The sequence below is a fragment of the Prionailurus bengalensis genome, chromosome B3, assembly GCF_016509475.1.
Source record: "Prionailurus bengalensis isolate Pbe53 chromosome B3, Fcat_Pben_1.1_paternal_pri, whole genome shotgun sequence".
Classification (NCBI taxonomy): Eukaryota; Metazoa; Chordata; class Mammalia; order Carnivora; family Felidae; genus Prionailurus; species Prionailurus bengalensis.
In genome coordinates this window covers 137,208,493-137,231,031 of record NC_057355.1, presented here as the reverse complement: position 1 = coordinate 137,231,031, position 22,539 = coordinate 137,208,493, and the positions used below count along the sequence as shown (strand labels likewise).

At 40.0% G+C, this 22,539-nt stretch overlaps 1 protein-coding gene across 15 annotated transcripts in view; it reads right to left on the bottom strand.

Annotated features, from left to right (window-relative positions):
* Positions 1–22,539, bottom strand: part of UNC79 (unc-79 homolog, NALCN channel complex subunit) — a 270,279-nt gene that overhangs the window by 108,360 nt on the left and 139,380 nt on the right. For 11 of the 15 annotated variants that reach the window (XM_043556906.1, XM_043556897.1, XM_043556895.1 and 8 more), the window contains 9 exons: positions 21,268–21,495; positions 16,960–17,101; positions 15,147–15,226; positions 14,914–15,062; positions 9,977–10,134; positions 6,324–6,505; positions 3,679–3,880; positions 2,425–2,604; positions 872–937 (listed from right to left, as the gene is read on the bottom strand). In XM_043556906.1, the coding sequence (XP_043412841.1) occupies positions 872–937; positions 2,425–2,604; positions 3,679–3,880; positions 6,324–6,505; positions 9,977–10,134; positions 14,914–15,062; positions 15,147–15,226; positions 16,960–17,101; positions 21,268–21,495 (1,387 nt within the window). The remainder of the gene's footprint in view (positions 1–871; positions 938–2,424; positions 2,605–3,678; positions 3,881–6,323; positions 6,506–9,976; positions 10,135–14,913; positions 15,063–15,146; positions 15,227–16,959; positions 17,102–21,267; positions 21,496–22,539) is intronic. The other 4 variants (XM_043556899.1, XM_043556909.1, XM_043556900.1 and 1 more) reach the window with 1 other exon arrangement.

Here is a 22,539-nt window from a genome sequence, read left to right as displayed (position 1 = left end):
CTGCCTCTCCTTCTGGCATCATTTTTTATAACACTTAGCATACACGGTCTTGAAAAGCCTCCTTACTTGAAATTTTCCTTTTGAGGCCATTCTGAAGAGTTTATCTTAAAACTATTCTTAGATGAAAAACCAAATGTTCTATAGCATGATAAATGGGTGGTAATTACCAAGTTTGTTTTTGACAAAAAAGCAGGTATTCAGACCATTCATAACCCTCCCAATGCACTGTGGCATTTGTACAGACAACATTCGATCTGTCCCAGCCTTGCCAGTGCCCCCTCAATCCTTAGGATCCTTCATGATAAACTGTAATCTCTCAAGGGACATCAAATGGTAGTTACACTGAACCAAGTTGAATATGATCCTATGGTCTTCCAAATAGTTGAAATCCTCCTTCCTCGGAGACACAGAAATGCGCATAGAGTCGCAAATAATCAAGGATGGCTACGGGGGATGGGTGAGTGATGGTGGCTCCAATGTATAACCTTTTAAAATGTAAATGAAATGTATGTTTTTTCCTATAGCAGGTATAGATGAACATAATATTTCTATGTGTAAATACACATACAAATATAAGTAGAATGTATACTTCTAGTCATAACGGCTCTCTGGGAAAAAAGTGCATATTCAGGTAATGTGATACCTCTTACTGGACCAAAAGTGAATGGGATCAAAAAGTCATCCGTCCATATTAAGAGAGACAGAACTGCTATGTCAGGGGCTCAAATGCTTGAGCCTCTGGGGTAAGACCCTTCCAGTTTGCAAACCCTAAATCTAGCACTCTGGTCCAGTTACAGGCACTGCATTCTTTACCTTGTGCACCTGGGGTATGGACACTTGCACACAGCCCTTCCACGGCAGAAGTACCTACCTGGTGTCTGTTCGGGTGTCCCACCGAGAGCTGGAGCAGACTGCTCATGCCTGGTCAACCTCATAGCTTAAAAATCAACAACAACTCTATTTAAATAAGCATTAAAAACAAATTGAGCCTAGAAAATACACTCAGCGCTAACTCACTGGATAGGAGGGGCATGTTTAAGTTTCGTTGTCCCATTTGTAATTAATGTCGCACAAGAGATGTTTAGTCACAAAAGCTTTGTGGTTTTATGTGAATCTCAAGAACATCCTTGAATGTTACTTCAACTCTTAATCTTCAAAATTGTTATGTGGAGTCAATTAACAAGAAAGAACAATAAACGAACTTTATATCCCCAAAGTGACGAGTTATGTTATAAGAGAACTGAGAAATTCATAGAAATTGTCATTTATTTAATCTAGATATCAGTTTCTAGGATCTGATTCAGTCTTCCCTGTAGCCTAGCACTAATACAGGTTATTCCTAAAAGGCCACCTGCTATTATCTCTGCTCCCTGAAAAACTGAGCTATTGATGGCTTAAAGGGCTTTCATTGACTCCTTCCAAACTTCACAAAACCACATTTCTATAGCTTGTCATAAATTAGAGAAAAATGCAATAAATAAAATCAAATCATATTTATGATTCAAAATGATTATGCTATATAAGGCTGTCTTCTAATAAATGCCAATGAAAAAAGCAAACCTTTCCACTTCTGACAGGATAAGAAATATGTCTTATGGGGTTGTGTTATGGATATCACAGCAGTTGTTTAAAAATTAAATCATTTAATAAATTTTACAAGTTAGTAACGTATTTAAATGTCCCCATTCACTGGTATGGTGATTTAGTTATGAATTTTTAATTATTTGTCATTCACAAGCCATTGCTAATCATTAGTGGTCATTTAGTCATTTGGTAATTTAGGGAAATTTTTGTTCTCTTCCAAAGTGCAATATAAAGAAAGACCTTTAGAAAACAAGTATACGTGGTCTTTTTTTTAAGTTGGCGATGAAGCTTCTTTTTATGTATAAATTATCTGGTGAAGTTGTGCAGAAATTCAACTTCTCCTCAGCCTGGTTCTTCCTTTTCAAAAGCAACCCTTATTTTTGGTTTGTCTGGGAGCTTGTTTGACTGTCTCCATCATGCATGAAAAGCAAATGTACGCCAAATTTCCACTCTGCCTCCTCCGCTGCCATGGGTCTGACCTGTCTACGTCTTCTTGGGGAAGCTCTTTGGTTACAAGGTTGGTCGTGCACACCTTCGTATCATAGCACTTAGGAGCGAATGGGGCTTCTGCGTTTCTGGCCAGGCCTCAGTGGATTTGTTGCCGTCTACATTTCAAAACAATCTACTGCTGGACCAGGGCTTTGCTTCACCCACAAACTGGAAAAAGCCCCCCATAGCACTGACATCCCTGGGGTGACCCTCTAGAGAATCTGAAGCCCAAAACTGCTGAAGGAGCTCAGTTTGCTAAATATGCTACTCTCTGTGAACATGCGACAAGACAAGGCAGCCTGAGAAAGACATTAAACAGATCTCAAGGAAGGATGGAAGAAGATACTCAACGAATTTTGGAGGTCAAGGTCTCAGGGAGGGAGAGGGCCCTCTTGGATTCCACAGGCCCCTTCACACTGTCTCTCAGAGAACGCACACTCTTCTGGCGGTTCCTCGCAAAACGAGCCCTCTTGATCTTCCACAATGCCGCATCACTGAGATTAGCGACATTGGTCCTTACAGCAGTGATAGCTGTGCAAAAGGAATCAGATGTTATTTTCTTTAACAGGCTACGTAGCACAACTAGTTTGAAACAATCCATCTGTGTATATTTTCAAGATTAAAATACATCTTTCATGGATACATGAATCATTCATCTCTCTTTCTGTGGTGGGTCTTATATAAAAAGTCATCACTATAGGGGCACCTGGGTGGCTCAGTCGGTTAAGCATCCAATTCCTGATTTCTGCTCAGATCATGATCTCACGGTCATGAGATGGAACCCTGCATCTGACTCTGCACTGGGCATGGAGTCTGCTTGGGATTCTCTCTCTCCCTCTTCCTCTGCCCCTTCCCAGCACTCTCGCTCTCAAAAAAAAAAGTCATCGCTATTGCCTATCATGACTATTGCCTATGATTTTCCCTTTTTCTTATTTTTAATTTTTAAAAAATTTTATTTTAGAGAGGGAGTATGCAAGTGGGGGGGAGGAGCAGAGAGGCAGAAGGAAGAGAGAGAGACTCTTAAGCAAGCTCCATGCTCAGTGCAGAGCTGGACACAGGGCTCAATCCCATGACCCTGGGATCATGACCTGAGCCAAAAATCAAGAATCAGACATTCAATCGACTGAGCCACCCAAGCACCTCTCACCTATGATTTTTCTGTTTAGACTGTAAGATTGCATTGTCCAATTTTTATTATCACTGGATAAATGGTTGAGTGACCAACTTTTCCCATCTATTTAGAGCTGTAGGTAACTAACTGATTAATAAGCATGTAAGAGTGAATTTACAAAGTGTAAATATATCTCACAAAACTGTTCACAAACATTGCGTGATGACTGAATAATATTTAAGAAACACACCATCAGAAATGGTTATCATAGGTCCTCAAGGAAATGAGAAGAGTTTTGAGGTTGGAATGCCAGAAAATGGTTAACCTATGGATTACTAAAGAGTTACTCAATAAATATTTGATAAGCTGAGTTCATGAAGTCAGGGTATCCTTCATAATGGGAAATTAAGTTACAGGCATAGTATTGTCTGCTTTTCTAGCAGGTACAAGAACAGTTACTGTGACTGTTTAAGGCAAGCTCTTCTTTTGCTTACTTGTAGGAAAAGGAAATTCTTTGTTACAATCCAAATGTAGCTGAGCTTCCAAAGAAAGTGTCTCAAATCTGTTGACAAAGAACTCCCAGCTCAAAGCAGGAATATCTTGCTTAAGAAAATGCAGGAGTAAAAGCTTGCTCAGTATTGTGGGTCGATCTTTAACCACAGTATCAAACTGGAAATCAAGACAAAGACACAGACCCTGGGGCAGAGAGGGGAGAAAAGGTAAGTCAGATGTAAACATCTAAGCTACTTCAAAGCAGCTACACTAAGCAAAGTCAGTAAAACGAGGTAACCTCCTCAATCCATACATATAATGTAATATAGGATAATATAATGTAGAATACTCCAACTAAAATCTTTTTTCATTGCAAGTCTGGTAGAAATAAAATACAGAAGAGGAACTTCTACTTGTAGAATCTCTATTGAATTTTATTTCAGAAATCTAAATTAAATGTATGTTATTAGTTTTTAGATGCATTCCCTAATAACCACTTGATCCAAATGCTCTCAAACCAATGTTTCTTTTTTCAATGTCTGTAGTTTCTATCAAGAGAATCATACTTCCAAAGCTACATTGTAGAATACACAATACGGTTTTCTAATTCCCTTTCAATACTATATTCTGTGGTTCTGAAAGGAAGTAAACTCATCTTGTCATCTTGGAATATGAGTGGAACATAGAATCTTAAAAAATCAAAGTTGGAATGGATTGAGCTTCCATTTCTCTAGTATATGAGCCTGCTTACCATTCCCCCCGCTCCTCTTTTAAAATTTATTTATTTAAATTCAAGTTAGTTAACATACAGTGTACTATTGGTTTCAAGAATAGAACTCAGTGATTCATCACTCACATATAACACACAGTGCTCATCCCAACAAATGCCGTCCTTAATGCCCATCACCCATTTAGCCCATCCCCCCACCCATGAAACTTAAAAGCCATGCTTCACTCAACCATTCTATTAATTCATTCAACTCTCATCTGTTGAGTGCCTCCTACATTCCACACCCTGAGCAGGGATAGGACCAACAGAAAAGGCCTATCCAGAAGACAACTGGGAATTTTTATCAGAGAAGATGTGAGTCCACACTTAGCAAAACCATCTCATTTCTCAGCTCCTGTGCTTTCTTCTTGGTCCCTTTTAGAGGAAGAACGTTTACTCTGGATTGGAAGCAGTGTACACACTCAATAGTTAAGAATGTGGACTTTATTATGACTCAGACCTGAGGTTGCTTTGCCACGTACTAGCCATGTGACTCTGAAAAAGTTACCTACCCCTTCTGACCCTCAGCTTCTCTATCTATAAAATGGGAACCCACAAGGTTATTGTGGGGATTAAATGAGACCATGGATGATGGGACACTTCTAATACACTGCCCTGGAAAGACAGGACCTATTTGACAAATTTTAACTTTTGCCATGATTATTAGTTTTAATTATAATGATATAATAATAAGCCAGGTGCCATTGTGGGGAAACAGGAGATCAGATCTTTGGAGGTTCTAGTCTCCATTCTACTACTAATTCACTCTGTGTCCTTTAAAAAGTCACATTCTGGGGCGCCTGGGTGGCGCAGTCGGTTAAACGTCCGACTTCAGCCAGGTCACGATCTCGCGGTCCGTAAGTTCGAGCCCCGCGTCAGGCTCTGGGCTGATGGCTCAGAGCCTGGAGCCTGTTTCCGATTCTGTGTCTCCCTCTCTCTCTGCCCCTCCCCCGTTCATGCTCTGTCTCTCTCTGTCCCAAAAATAAATAAACGTTGAAAAAAAAATTATAAAAAAAAAATGTTTAAAATAAATAAATAAATAAATAAATAAATAAATAAATAAATAAATAAATAAAAAGTCACATTCTGGGGCACCTGGGTGGCTTAGTCGGTTGAGTGTCCAACTTCAGCCTAGGTCATGATCTGGCGGTTCCTGAGTTCGAGCCCCACATCGGGCTCTGTGCTGACAGCTCAGAGCCTGGAGCCTGTTTCAGATTCTGTGCCTCCCTCTCTCTCTCTGCCCCTCCCCTGCTCATGCTCTGTCTCCCTCAAAAAAAATAAATAAAATAAAAAATAAAAAGTCACATCATCTCTCCAAGACTTGGCTTCTCCAATTATAAAATAAAGGTGCCAAACAAAATAAATGCACAACTCTCTCCAGGTCTCATATTTCATGTTCCTTTGACTTTAATTTGTGGTGTTTCATTTTGATAGCATATTTGCCTTCTCATGTTTTGCTTTGATTTATACAATAATTCATCACGGAGATTTCTCTTAAAGTAACTAGCAATTAAAGACAAGATCTCCCAGCCCAGGAACCAGCCAAATAGTATAAGATAAACCGGCTTAGTGTAAAAATCTGCCATAAAAAAAAAAGTTATACCATAATTATATCTGTTAAAAGTGACATTGCCATATGGACAAAGAAAAGAAAGTGTTGACAAATAAAGACAAAAGGTCTGTTAATAAGGTGTGGTTCTGGGATATTTTCCCATTTGAAAATTCTCACTGTTTCTGTCCTCCATCTCCTCCTCCTCCTCCTCCTCCTCCTCCTCCTCCTCATCATCATCATCACTACTGTATGTGTTTATACTGCTACGATTTGGTTGACCAGAGCACCATCTGCAGAGCAGATAACACACATCTGAGGGCTGTCACCTGCAATGCCGGCCTCTTTATGGTGTCAAGCAGGAGACCGGCCCTGGTAGCCACGGCTGGGTTGACATCCTCCACAGCTGTCAGAAAGCAGCAGAAGGCATGTGCCAGGGAATACTTCAGCAGGTGGTTTTTGGTGACTGAGTGAATATCCAAAAATCTACAAATTACAGCCACTTTCTCCACTGCAAAGTAAAAGGCAGAGGGGAAAAGGGGGGGGGGGACATTTAATAAGCTAAGAACTGAACACATAAAGAAAAAGTTAACTCTGGGCCCCCACACACTATTTTGAAATACCAAAAGGAAATTTTAATGCCACCTTCTTGCATGTTCCATCTCATCTGGCAACAGAGACCATTTCTACCTAGTGCAGTACTTTCCTGTGCGTTTGCCTTCTTTTTTTTTTTTTATGGTCTTCCTCACTGTTTAATTCAAACTACATTTCAAACTATTCAAAATGTCTCCATGCTCATGTCTTTGTCCATTCCATAAGACCTTCTGTGGACCACACAGGGAGACAGGAGGTGTCCACCAGGCCTGGCTTTAGATTCTAGATCCCCTACTCCACCCTTAATATGTCATGATGTGAAATGACAACAAATGGACTTCCCAGGGCTATAGCAGCCACATATTTTTTATATGCAATATATGCTTTCTTACTTGATAGATTTTTTTAAATTAAGTTTCTTTATTTTAATTCTAGTACAGTTAACACACAGTGTTATATTAGTTTCAGATGTGTAATACAGTGATTCAATAATTCCATACACTGCTCAGTGCTCATCATGGTAAGTGTACTCTTTAATCCCCATCATCTATTATCTCACCCATCCCCCCACCCTACTCCATAAGTCAGTCAGTCTAATTATTCTGAAACTCTATATTAAATGACTCCAGGGGCGCCTGGGCGTCTCAGTTGGTTAAACGTCCAACTTCAGCTCAAGTTGTGATCTCACAGTTCATGAGTTTGAGCCCCACACTGGGCTCTGTGCTGACAGCTTGGAGTCTGGAGTCTGCTTGGGATGCTGTGTCTCCCTCTCTCTCTGCCCCTTCCTTGCTCATGCTCTGTCTCTCTCTGTGTCTGAAAAATTAATAAACATTGAAAAAATTACATTAAATGACTCCAGGCACCCTTAAAACATGGCTTTCTAAGAAGTTAAAGTAACTAGTTAAGTAATAGAGTGCCATGAAAATAAAACTTTCAGTATTTTGTTGAAAGCATTCCAGCAGCCTAGAATATTCTTCCTGTTCTTCTCTACTTATGGCTATTGCACCATCTTAAAGAATATGCTGCTGAGATTCTACTTGTTCTGTAAAGTCTACTCTGACCTAGAATGGCCTTTCGGTCCCATGAACTCCTACAAAAATACTACTCATTTACATCCTATTCATTTACATAAGATATTTGTGTGCTCATATATAGCTGTACGACATGTCTTCTTTTGTGGTCTTGAGTTATATTTGTATCTTTAGTTTCTTTTTAAAAAAATTTTTTTAACGTTTATTTACTTTTGAGAGACCGAGAAAGAGACAGTGTAAGCAGGTGAGCAGTAGAGAGAGAGGGAGACACAGAATCTGAAACAGGCTCCAGGCTCTGAGCTGTCAGCCCAGAGCCCGACACGGGGCTCAAACCCACAGACTGCAAGACCATGACCTGAGCTGAAGTCGGACACTTAACCAGCTGAGCCACCCAGGCGCCCCTGTATCTTTAGTTTCTTAACCTCCTACATGTTTATATTTGGCTTTATCAATTAAATTAGTAGTTTCTTGAGAGCAGGAATCTGCTCTTACATTTCTTTTTATTGGTCCCATAGTATCTAGTACATATAATATTTATCAGTAAATTCACCAATTCACTTATTTTATAAACATATACTTAAAAACATATTTATATATTTAAAAATGTGTGTGTGTGTGTGTGTGTGTGTGTGTGTGTGTGTGTGTGTAACTAAGAAACTATCCCAGGTACTTGGAGAAAGATGGAAGTAAGTGGAAAATGAATTGTTACAGACTCAATGTTTGTGTTCCTCTCCCTCCACACCAAAATTTGTATGTTAAAGCCCTAACCCCAATGTAATGGCATTTGGAGGTGGGGCCTTTGGGGGATAATTAGGTTTAAATGAAATCATAAGGGCAGGGCCCCCATGATGGGATTTGTATCATTATAAGAAGAGGAAGGGAACCAGAGCTTTCTATCTTTCTCTCTACCATGTGGGACACAGAGAGGAGGCAGTCATCTACAAGACAGGGAGGGAGCCCTTCCCAAGGAACCATATGTGTCAGCACCTTGACCTTGGGCTTCCCAGCCTCCAGAACTGTGAGAAATAAATGTCTGCTGTTTAAGTCCCCCAGTCTACGGTGTTCTGCTATTACACGAGCAACCTAAGCACACTAACATATGAGTCATTCACAAGTCTTGGCTTAAAAGTCAAGTCAACTAAAAGAAATAGGACAGGCACAGCTATAACTGAAATGTAATTTTTAAAGCTATAAATGCCACTAATGAGGTATAAATAAAATGCCAAGGAGACCAAGAGATAAAGAAATAACTTTCCACTGAGGGAACCAAGAAGGTGGAACTCACTAGTGGCATTTGAAAGAGGATCAAATGGAGGCAGCATTTGAATGGACCTTGAAGGAAAGAGGATTTCAGATGGACAGCAGAGGGGCCAAGGCAAGGGTGATGGGAAGCAGGAAGCGATGGGGAAACTGCAAGCGTATGTTAGATAGAAGAGTTCGAAATGAGGCTGCAAACACTCACATTTAGACATCCAATGCGACAACATTGGATTTATCATATAAACCAGCCCCAGGGATTCACCCGGCACTAAAAAATAAGAACTCTTTGAGGTGGCTACAGATTACAGATGATCTCTTAACATATAACAGTCAACTCATCTAATGGAACTTCCATTTCTTGGAGGAATTTTGGACACACTAAAATACACAGAACCATTCAGTAAGGCACACCATGGCACGTGGGCCCTGCTTGGTGCTCCCTAAGAATAGGAGCCCTAGCAGACTGGGATGACAGTGAAGGCAGCAGATGCAAGGCTATATAAGAACATGTCCAGGTTCCTTCCTTACCATGTTCCTCTGAGCACCTGCCATTCTAAGCACCAAGAAATTATACCCATCACTGCACCAGACTTGGTCCCTGATGTTTCAATGGCAAGGGCATAACAGCAGACTATCAAACTTCACTGAATTGCCTGCAGACTTTGTTAAAAATGTAGATTCCTGGCCTTACCAAAAATCTGCACTTTTAACATCCCCAGTTACTTTGTACCATGTTGTATTATATATTATGTTGACCACATAATATCATGTGTTATGTTGACTATATAACTTATCATTCAAGCCAGGATCTATTTGAGAGTAAACAATTGTACAATTAATAAATGTACCTAGAAAACAGTCATAAAATAGGACTATCCTAGGCAAACCTGAACAGGGTCTTCCTCCATAAGAACCACTTTGCAAAATACTATTATAGAGGAAGCTTGATTAAGTTGAACCACCAAAGAACACTAGCAAGGAAGACAGCACTCTTTAAAAAGAAAGGAGAAAAGGGAAAGCCAACAACAGACATCATGACTGGACATCTGGTTTACCTTGTAACCCCGAGAGAATTTTTAAGCTAACACAGAGGTTACCTGCTTCAAACCTCATCTTCCAGTCTTTGCTGTTGAAATTGCCATTTATAATTGTCCAGAAGATGTCAGCACCATGAGGAAGTGACAAAGCATGGAGAAGCAGAGGAACTGCTAACGAAGACAGTTGGGAGAACTCAGATTTGACGACTCTCCACAGGCTGAGGAAGCAACAAGAAGCAAAGTGGTCAAAGTTATGATAATGTTTCTAGACAACAAATATGAGGGTGCCTGGGTGGCTCAGTCGGTTAAGCGTTCGACTTCGGCTCAGGTCATGATCTCACAGTTTGTGAGTTCGAGCCCCACATCGGGCTCTATGCTGACAGCGTGCAGCCTGCTTAGATCCTCTGTCTCCCTCTCTCTCTGCTTCTCCCCCACTCACACACATGCTCTCTTTCTCTCTCTCTCTCTCTCTCTCTCTGTCTCAAAAATAAATAAACTTTTAAAAAAAGGAAACAAATACAATTATCTTAGTTTATGGGAAATGTCGTTAACAAGTGACTGGTAGGAATGTTTTTGGTGAAATTACAGTCATCCACAAGACTATAAACCTCTGGTAAACTTTTCCTATGCTCTGTTCTGTTCATTTTTTTAAAGAGATTCCTTTTATGTAACAACATAGGAAAACACCACTTAATATTACATATTAACATAAAAATTAAAAATCGTATATTAGAAATCAGATATATAAATGAGCAATGACTTAAACACTATACAAAACTGACATTAGTTCTGGGAGTGAAAGTGATTCTTTTTTTAAATTTTCTTATAGTGAACATCTGGGGAATTTTGTTGGTTTTGCCTGCCCAGCAGCCTTTTCCTCTTTATTCTAGCAAAGAACAACTCTTTCTCTGTTAAGAACAGCCTCTCCACACACTGGCAGGCCTGTCATTCAAGGTCTCCCCCTTCCTTAATCATTAAGAGTGAACACAAAACCAAGGTTTTTCAAAGTAGTTGAAGGAAGCAAACCATATACTAGAGCTGACAGAAAACCATCTCAGTGACACACACAAAAACCCCTGGATTTCACCAGTTCTATATGGCCTTCCCAATTCTCTAAGGCAGCCTTGTTTGAAATTAGGAAAATAATGTCCTTCCCCAGATCCCATCATTGTCCGTCATGGCTTTGGTATCAGAGTGGTACTTTGAGGAAAAACCTTGGCTACGTAGCCCAAAGGCCAAGGTGGAGACCCCAGAGCACCAACAATTGATTTGGCCTGGGTCAATGGCCTGTAAGATGCTGCTTTAACAACAAAAGTCAGTCCACATAGGATTCCCACTCCCATGGAATGCACAGAGCTTCTGCCTAACTACTCCTGACCCTGCTCCTTCAATGGCTTTTGCCTGGATTTGCTCATCCTTCTGTCCAGATCAGTCCTAGTCTTCCCCATATCCAGCTCAGCCAGGTCTACCCTTCCACCAGCTCCTCCCATTACACCTGTAGAGTCGCCATTTTATCATGAGGAAAGTTCTGGAGACCCTCCACCTTTCCCATTGTATGCTTCTGTACTGGTTTGAACCGTATTCCTACCCAAAATATTCCTAATCCCAACTAAGACTTCTTTTCCTTCTCTTTCATATTTTTCTCCCAAATATCAATCCTCCTCTGATTTCATTTGCCTCCCATCTTAGCCTGGATCCCAGAGTCAACCATTTCCTTACTCTAAAATTCCTTGTCCCCCTGACTTCTACCAAAATCACAAATCCCCACTTCTGAATAAACCCACATTGCCCCCTTTTCTCATCCACTCTCAGACCCCCGGGACTAACTTATCCTACTAATTCCTGCTAACGTGATCCACCACAAACTGGTGCTAACTAATTTCACCTTGACCCTGAAGCTGGTCATTCTTAGATTACTTCTGGTGGACACCCTGCTGCTTTCTTCTATGAGTTATTCCATACTTTTCCCCGTGTTCCTTGAGCTCTCAACCTAATCTCTCTCCTCCTCCCTCTCAGGAAAAGACATTAGCACTCATTATTCTTAAGGTTCAGTAATGAGCTCTCTTTGACACTTTATTTCTCTTTTCCTTAAAATATATTTCCTTACAAAGGAAAGAACATCCTTCCTCTCTTCCACCCACCCTTTGTTCTTGATCACATATTCTTGCCTTCCAGGACCTGGCTCTACCAACTACTCCCTTTCCTCTGAGACATTCCACTGACAATAAATATTTTCAGATCTTTATCCTAAAAAATCTTTGGCATCTACTCCTTTTCCCCTCTAAATATCTTATCTCTCTCTTCCTTCTCTAATAAACTTTTCAGAAGAAAGTTCTGTGTTATATCTTTACATTCCCAAAGCCCTTGCAATATGCTCTTTGCACTCCCTTAAATGTGGGTGGTCCCTAAGGATCCCTCTCTAGGGATCCATATTCATGCTATTAAAGTACAACTCTGACCCTGTTCACTGTTTTAAGATCTTCCATAGATCTCCAAACATCATAAAATGAAGTCCTTATCTTCAAGGCTATTCACACTTGCATCCCAACCTACTTCTCTAGCTTTGTTTTCCATTACTCCCCTAAAGCCACACCATGCAGCAAAAAATAAAACCTTGGTACCACCTAAGTATGCACTACTCACTTCTTGTCTCTTCCTTCTAACCCTGCCATCTTTACTCTTGACATTCCAACTTTCCACAAAATGTCCTGCCCATCTCACATCTCTACCTGTTAAAATTTTATCATCCTCTCAATGTCCATCCAAATGGTATCTGTTCCTGAGCCCTTCTCTAGTCAACCAGAAATGACCACTCCCACCCTCAAACTATCCAAATAGTCCATCACACATCCCTTGGATTGACAGTGACTCACATATACACAGGGTGACCATGTGTCTCAGTTTAAACCAGATCTTAGTCTACTTAATACTTATTGTTTGAGGTCATTATGAACATCACCCCTTCTTCATTCTCAAAAGTAGACCAATGTGAAGAGCAAATTATGTGGTCACCTTCTGTAAAAATAGTATTCACCCCCTTCCAAACTAGATTGTGAATTCCCAAAGTGCGTAGAATAAAAACATGTATCATAAACCCCCAATAATATTTGTTGAATGAATGACTCAATAAATGAAAAAATGAGCGAAGACAGATAAAGCCTCAAGTCAGTTTTGTCACCAAAACTTTTCTTACCACCTCATTCTCTTACATATAAATGAGGATAATATTTTTCTGACTTCCTTCCTGGAAGACAATAACAGTTACTTTAAGGTTCTCAGGAAGAAAAACTCTATATAAATCCAGGGCAATATTTTATTATTTTTCTTAAAATGCTTCAAAAGTCTCTAAAAATTACCTTATCAGACAATATGCAGAGAGATTTCTGATGTCTGTTAGCACTTCTATTTCAAGTAAGAAATTGAGTAAGTCTTTAGTAGCAATGTTATACTAGATAATACTATGTATAGAGTAACTTAGCACATGTTGACATTTTTCTAGGGGACACTATATTCTTAAGCCATCCAACAACTGATTACTAACTATTCCTTTTTTTGCCTTTTCTATTTCTAAAGAATCTAGTATTTTTCCCCTTCCTCTTCCCCTCCCCCATGGTCTTCTGTTAAATTTCTCAAGATCCACATATGAGTGCAAACATATGGTATCTTTCTCTGACTGACTTATTTCACTTAGCATAATATCCTCCAGTTCCATCCACATTGCTTGCTATAAATGGCCAGATTTCACTCTTTCTCATTGCCAAGTAGTATTCCACAGAGAATAAACTGAGGGCTAATGGGGAGGTGGAGGAGAGGGGAAAGTGGTTGATGAGCATTGAGGAGGGCACTTGTTGGGATGAGCACTGGGTGTTGTATGGAAGCCAATTTGACAATAAGTTATATTTAAAAAAATAATAAATAAATAAAGAATCTAGCAAACAAAATTACTATTCCTCATGTTTACATACTTAAAAATCAGACTCAATCAAAGAAATAGAAGTTATACCTATGACAATAAAAACAAAGAATGTTCAGTCCCTATTAGCAGAAGACAGAAAATAAATTAAAGTGAAATGATATTGATCATTAACTATCCATTATTTATTGATTGTTCAATATTGATATGCCAATTAATTTTATTGATACAAAGGAATAGACAAAAATTTATCAGGCAAACATAAGACAGTGCCTACGATATGTTTTTAAATTTTTTTTTACAGTTTATTTATTTATTTTGAGAGAAAAAGAGACAGCACAAGTGGGGAAGGGGCAGAGAGAGAGGGGAAGAGGGAGAATCCCAAGCAGGCTCAGCACTGTGAGCACAGAGCACGACCTGGGGTTAAACCCATGAAACTGTGAGATCATGACCTGAACCAAAACAGAGTCAGATGCTCAACCAACTGAGCCACTCAGGCATTCCTACAATATGTTTTTAAAAGTTAATAAAATGAACTCATTAAACTCATAAGGTAAATAAAAATACAAAAACCAGGAGTTTCCTAAACTTGAGCTGTAATCAGAAAATATAATGAGTGGAAAAAAATAAGGTTTGTAATAACACTAAAATTTCTTTCTGGAAAAGAACAACAACAACAAAAAAGGCAGAATGAAAATAATGAAAAACATTTGAGGAAAATAAAAGAGGACTTGAATAGAGAAGTCTTATTATTTTTTAAAGGAAATGTTCTTAATTAATCTATACATTTATTTCAAATTTCATCAAAACCCAAATGAAATTTGAAATTAAAAAAATCTAAATAAAGTCTTTTAAGAAAAATAGACATTGGAGAAAAACAAAGATAATTATAAGATTAACGAGATTGCCCTAAAATATAATAAATGATATACTGAAGTTAAAAAAAAAAAAAAAAAGTCATTCCTATAGGCGATTGGGCTGTCCAGGCTCCCAGAAATGACCCAAATGAGTTGGTAAGACTTGTCCTAACTTTGATTTTCATAGCTAAGGTCTAAAATAGAAACAAACAAACAGGAAGACATACCTTGCAATCAACATATGATCCTGAATGTAGGCTAAAAATTGAGGATGGTCTTTTCTAGCGATGTATAAACACTCTCCATGTAGACAGAGAATCTTCAGGCAATTGAGCATATTAAAAAGAATGTCTGGCTCTTCAAACTTAGCCATTTCCTATGCACAGAACCACATGGTTACTGAGTTACCCTAAATAGCAATGCTACCAAAGCAAACCCTTAAATATCTCAAAAAACATACCTGGAAAATGGTGTATATTAGTCTCAAAGTTACTGGAAGTTGTTGGTAGCAAAACTTTCTCTCAGTGTCATTCTTTATTGCTGTGAAGAAATTATTACACAAAGGTTAGCATACCTCTTCCTTTCCCACCACTCATGACCTGATAAAGACCATAAAACCAAGAGGAGTAGAAATAAATATATACTACATTAAAAGGCATGTTATGTAATGCTTTTATTGCCTTTCCAGGGTAGCATATATCCCTTCTATGATGCAATTTCAGGAAACCTTCTAGATTCAGGGTTCTCAGCTTCCCTTTTCCACTGTAGCCCACCATATATTCAGATGTCCTTGACTCCCTAAAGCCACTCCATCCCAGCCCTATGCTCCTGTGGTCAGACAGTTTGGCTGGTACCTATAGGGGCCTGGTGTCTGACTAGGTATGCCTTCCTTATTGAAAAGGAGATAAGAAGGTATTAAAGAGAGGTATTCAGGTTGTATTAGCACCTAAGGAGGAATTTATCCCATGGACTCATGCCAAAGGGAATTTTTTTTAATGTTTTATTTATTTTTGAGAGATAAAGAGAGACTGAGCACGAGCAGGGTAGGGGCGGGGGCGGGGGGGTGGGGTGGGGAGACACAGAATCCAAAGCAGGCTCCAGGCTCTGAGCTGTTAGCACAAAGCCTGACATGGGGCTCAAACTCACAAGCAGTGAGATCATGACCTGAGCTGAAGTCAGTTGCTTAACCATCTGAGCCACTTAGGCACCCCTGAATATGCCTAACTTCTTTAAGACACCTAGAGGGGCGCCTAGGTGGCTCAGTCAGTTAAGTGACCCACTTCGGCTCTGGTCATGATCTCACAGTTTGTGAATTCGATCCCTGCTCTGGGCTCTATGCTGACAGCTCAGAGCCTAGAGCCTGCTTTGGATTCTGTGTGTGTGTCTCTCTCTCCGCCCCTACCCTGGCTCATGCTCTCTCTCAAAAATAAACATTAAAAAATATTTTCTTTAAAGAAGTTAGGCATATTGAAATCAGAACAACTACTCATGATTTTATTTTCCTGTGAGTCTAATACCTTTGCTCTTACAGTGGGGATGGTGGTCTATGGTACATGAGGCATGCTAGAGAAAAGAATTCACAAGTTAGCCAGATGTATAAACTAATCTAAAATGTTTTCAAATCACTATTCTAAGTTTTGGCAATTACTGGAACCAGAGACAACAGGAGTCAAACTCTTAGCATATACAATAAATAGTTCATTAGCAATCTTGCACTTGAATGTTATTTTAATCTTTCTTTTTTTTTGAGAGAGAGAGAGAGAGAGAGAGAAGGAAAGAGGGGCAGAGGGAGACAGAGAGAACTTCAAGCAGGTTATTGGATCATAAGTGAAATCCTTGCTTCCTTTAGGGCCTGGGGCACAGAAGCTGCATGAGCTCAAGTTCCACTGGCTCTCTCCCAAAACCCTCTGCTTTGGCCAAATGCCCTATATGGCTGTTGAGAGTGCCAGAACCCTCCTTTCCAGTCGTTCAGCCTTGGATCAGAGCTACTTTTCCAGTGAGAACATGATACGCCATAAGTAGGAAGGTGCTGCTAACGTGACGGGTTTTGTTGATAAGAAGCACGTGCTGCCAGAAAGATGCTCAGTGACCACGGCTCTACTAGGAGCACATCCTGGACCTGCTCACTTCATAATCTGAGGGGAAATGGTTCATTTGCACCAGTCTCCACTAGGGACACCGAGCCTGAACTTGCCCAAGTCGACAGTAATCTAAAAAACCAGGGCTCTGAACGTCAGGCCTGTGCAAACTGGGATATGCCAGAGTTCACCTACCAGCATGCTCCGTGGACTCGGCGCGACTGCCTGGGTTCTCCCCATGCTTGGTTGCTGGATTCTCCTCCTCCTCACCTTCAGGGCCTATAATAAACTCTGGTCTGGAAGAAAGGAGGCTGTCCTCAAGGCTGTCTGTGGGCTCCTGAAACAAATACGACAAGCAGCCAGGTGAGCAGCCTGTTGGGGAGGTAATGAATGGTTTCGCTAAGTTCAATAAAGATCGACTGAGTGCCAGCTGTGTCCCAGCCCTGTACTGAGCCCCAAAGGGCAAATGCACCTGCCTCAGAAGAAATGTGAGTTTCTTTCCATACTAATTAAAGGAGATTTGGGTCAGCTGCTACCAAAACATGTTAATTCCCTTGAAATAAATATGGAAAAATCTCAAAAACATTGCTAAATTGGCCTACGTCGGCTTTCCCTATGAGCCTGTCTCACTCACCAAGTGATTCCAATCCATGCACATTTTGTTCAGTAATAGGACTTAATTAGCAGGGAATAATAAAGGGCTCACAGCCGTATATTAAGACACAAACACTGGTTGTCCAGAGAAGCCAAATTTTTAGGAGCAAGAAATTGCTATAACATGTGAGTTAAAGAGAGTTAGGTATGGCAACCCAAGTGTTCATCAACAGATGAACACATAGACAAAATGTGTTATATACATACAGTGAAACATTAGTCAGCCTTAAAAAAGGAAGGAAGTCTGACACATGCTACAACATGAATGAACCTTTAGGACACTGTGCTAGGTGAAATAAGCTAATCACGAAAAGGACAGTTATCGCATGGTTCTAGATATATGAGGTCTCTACAGTAAGTCAAATTCAGAGACGCAGAGAAATACAGTGGTGGTTTCCAGGGACTAAGGGGAAGGGGGACGACAGGGAACTACTGTTTAGGGGCTATAGAAGTTCAGTCATGCGAGATGAAAAAGTCCTGGAGATTGGCTGCACAACTATGTGAATATCCTGAACACAATATATTTATAGATAATACATGTCATATATAATATATATGTATAAAACAAGCTACAAATACAGGTGAAATTGGAAAGATTAAGTGAGAGAGAGCACTCCTATGGCTGCCACTTAAAACATCCATCTCCAATTATCCTTCTACCAGCCTTCCTCTTTCCTTCAAGTCCCACTTCAAATATCCTCTTTTAAAATCATATTATTTTGGTAACACTTTAACCACTACACATTTTCTCAAGAATTATTTGACAGCCAGCTCAAAGTGAGGAGATCAAGACGGATGAAGTGCTAGGACACCCACAAGAAAATGAGCACAATGGCTGGGAGGGCCCTGAAGAATATCTCTGCCAACTTCACAATTTTGTTAAGGCTGAACCTGTCCCTCGGTCACCCGTGAGCAAGGTACTAAATCAAACTATAAAGTGAGTTGCATGAAATTCGATATGGTAAAGAGTTTCCTGCTATTTACTGACTCCTCAACATTCACCCACGTGTCTGGAATCATCCTGCTAGGTGGCAGGGACTGGTGTTGTCCATCTTGCATACTAGCTTAAGCCTCCTGCTAGCCCCCATGTCACATCATCGCCCTTTTATCCCCTGCCTGTCCCAGGAAGAGAACTAAAGAGCGAAGGGGGCTGACATGCACAGTGAAGACCATGCATTCTAGGGCACAGCCCTCTTTTATTGATGGGCATCTCTCCCATAAAACTTTGAGAGAGGAGAACAGAATCCTTTGGGTTCACCTCCAAATTTGTTACTTCCAGCACATGACAAATGTCAAAAGCATCATGCACATGGGAGATTATTTGGATGGCTCAGTTCCTCCACACTTCTGCTTATTCCTCGCTTCCTGGGATGGTGCTGGGAAAATGGGCACAGTAGAGACAGCCTGCTGGGGACAGGGTAGGGCTCGGGACATCTGCCTCCATCACCTTCACCCTTTCATTCCCTCCCTGAAAGAGAAGTCTGTACTTCATGCAGCCACACCCTCAGCTGATTCTGTTCTTAAGCACACACTCCTGGAATCCATGGTTACTCCCATCCCCAAGGGCATAGAGGACCCTCAATCTCAAAATCCCCTGGGCACATTCAATCCTTTATTTTTCCTCTTTTCTCTTCATGTGAGCGACTATTCCTTCTTTTCTAAAACTGCCTGCTACCTTGGTTTTGGAGTTCTTGTTCTCCCCTGGCTCTTCCCCTGTGTCTCTGGCACCTTCTCAAATTGTTTCTGGTCATCAGTTCTCCTGTTTTCCCTCTTAACAGTTGGTACTTCCCAGAATGCTAGCGAGGCTCTTTTCTCATTCTATGCATCCCAACACAATGTGCTGGCGGCTCCAAACTTTTATCTACTTCTGACCTTCTTCCTAAAACCAGATCCACATACCCGCTGGTCATGACAACCTCACCAGGATATCTGAAGGCATCCCAATCCACCATGTCTGAATGTGCCTGCGTCATGCTCACTCCTGTCAAAAAGATCACTTGTACACCAGTAAAAATCTTCTATAAACGGCAACATTATCAGTTCCCAAGCCAGAAAACATGGGTTTGTCCTCAACTTTTGCATACCTCAATGCCAACTAAATCAGCACTGCTGATTCTCTTTCCTAAAAATCCACCAGGCCTGCCCCTTCTCTTATCCCCACCACCATTGCTTTAATTCAGACTTGCCCATTTCCTCCCTGAGTGACCACATTAATCTTCTGACTAGATACCTGTCCCCAGGGCCCAAATCCTCCAATCCCTCTTCTCCAATGGCAGAATGAATTTCTCAGATTCATCACATTGTATCACCACTCTGATTAAATTCTTCAGCAGTCCCCCATTCACCAAGACAAAATTCAAACTTCTTAGTTTGGCAGGCAGAGCCCTTAATGAATGTGAAAATAAGACCAAGTCCATCTTGCCTGACTCAGCTTTCATTCACTACTTTCCCATTCTGCTCACTGCTCCAGCAACACTGAACTGCTTGCAGTTTCCTGAATGTATCATTCCCTGCTTTCTTCTGTATCATTAAAACAGAGAGTTTTCTGGGTATCCAAAGTCCTTCTCTCCTACCACTTCCTTTCATTAACTCCACTCCTTTCAGATATGAACCCAGGAGCTCTCTCCTTCCTACCATACCTCCAGGCTGGATATGCTGACCCTTGTCTGCCCCCACGGTCCCCTTGTTCAGACCTCACCCAGCACACTCATCACTGTGTCTAATGGTTTTTCATTTATTTAAACATCTCCTTGATTAGACTCTAAGCTTCTTGATTTTAATTTGGGTTTTTTTTTTTAAGTTTATTTATTTTTGAGAGAAAGAGAGAGAGAGCACAAGAAGGGGAGGGGCAGAGAGAAAAGGACTGTCAGCATTGGAGCCTGATGTGGGGCTTGAACTCATGAACCATGAGATCATGGCCTGAGCTGAAATCAAGAGTCAGACACTTAACCGACTGAGCCACCCAGATGTCCAATTTTAATTTGTTTTCACATCATCTAGAACTGTGACTTTTTTTTTTTTGGTTAAGTACCCAATGACAATGTTGAAAGACCATACTACAGGGATGTTATTTTGCAACACATGGGACAAACGAGTTCAGTAGATGGAAAGGTATTTAAAAACTGTAGAAAAAATTTACTGTATGTATGTTACACCTCAAAAAGATTTTTTTAAGAAGTCCCTTTCTACTTAGATAAATATTAGTGGAAAGGAAGAAAAAGAGAAGAAAGTAAACAAAGGCCCAAATAATACAGATCCATCTACCTTTGATGGTGTGAGGGTATTTTGGTGATGTGTGTGTCTTAAATGAAAACTGGCTAAACAGTAAGTAACTAATGTATGGAGTAGCTAATGAATGGTATATGTTAGTTGTTTCCTATTGAAACAGTTTTCTTGGAAAGTAGGAAATGAAGCAAAGTCTTTATCAGTTGTTGATGAAGTCAATGGGTTTTCCAAACCAGAGTTACCTAGGAATTCTCAATACCCATATCCAATCTATGTCCTCGATATTTGATATGTATATTTTATAGTTTTCACTGTTATCTGAACTTTGTAATAAAAGTTATTTCTGGAATACCAGTAATGCTTTGTATTTATGAAAATTGTATGAATGGATGTTCCACAACACTAACTCAAGACTCAAGAATTCTGTATGATATAGCTCCAGCTCATATCCCTTTCCACGAGCATAAGTTGGTGGAAGGAACAGGAAAATTTCTCTTTTACCACAGTCTCACATATAACTCAGCATAGAGCATAATGTAATATTGGAAGAAGACACCATTATACATGCTTCTACAGGCATTATCACTATCAGACAAGGGCAACCTCATTTTTTTAACTTCTTACCACCAGCCGGCTTTCTTCTTTAGGAGCCAGTCTCTCCAAGAGTTCACAAGCAAGCTGATAGCAGAGAATACTAGACTGACATAAGTTACACTCAATTGCCTTTTCTTCCTTCTGGCAGGTGTGGGAGCCCCCCCAGGGAGCTTGGAAGACATTGTTTATAATGGAAATAATGTCCTTTGATAAGCTGTGCTCTAAACCCATCGTAATCCCATCATCTTGTAACTCCATCTGAAAGACATCAAAATAAAGGCCAAAAAAACCAAAAAACAAAAAAGAAAGAAAGAAAAAAAGGAAAGAAAGGAAGAAAGAAAGAAGGAAAGAAAGAAAGAAAGGGAAAAAAGAAGAAGGAATTTGGTCCTTTTGTCCAATATTCCACTGGCATACTAAATGGGGATAAAATTTACTAACTAACAACAATATTAAGTTATTTAAAGATGATAAGAATTATAGACCATGAATATATATTGCTTTCCATGGATTCTTCTAAAAAGACTCTAAACACAAGACACACAATGGGAATTATTTTTAAAATCACGTAGGACATTTTAAAAAGTTGTTTTTTAAACTTATCACTTTGTGAGATTTTACACATTAAAAAAAATGCTGCTCCTCACCTAACGTCCAGATCTTGGTTTCTAAATACCATTTATCCATTATCCACTAAGAGGAACCAGGGCTCCTTGGAGAAATGGCTGATTTCAAGGTTGGGGCGAGGAAAACATAAAATGAGCCTGGAACATCTTGTTATGCCAGAAATTGAGGAAGTGTTCAAGGAATGACTGGGATATGTCAATAGAACACAGGAGCCAGTCTAAAGGGACTCCCACTGGTCAAATACAGGACAATATGAACACCAAAATGAATAATCATAGTAACAGATTTTAACTCACTGAATGAAATAAGAATTCATGTGTACATGCAGATAAAAAAACAAATAAATATAGAAATGGGAGAGAAGAGAAACTGTTTCCTCAGTAGAATGCCAGCTAATAAATTAAAAGAAATGATAAAATTAGAAAATTATCATTTGGTAACTATAATAGTAATAATTGATCCAGGCATGAATCAGCCCTGGATGCTAAAACTATTAGGTAAAAGTCTGATGAGAAACAGGAAATCTCAGCCTGCAAGTTACTTGTTAATTACAAAGGGAGGAATAGTGGCTTTGGAGTAGAGAAATTTGGCAGAAATCACCTTCCCAAGTTATCACCACCAGGTAAGGCAACATTATCATGTCACCTGCCTTCTGATATAATGCACTGAAAAGGATAT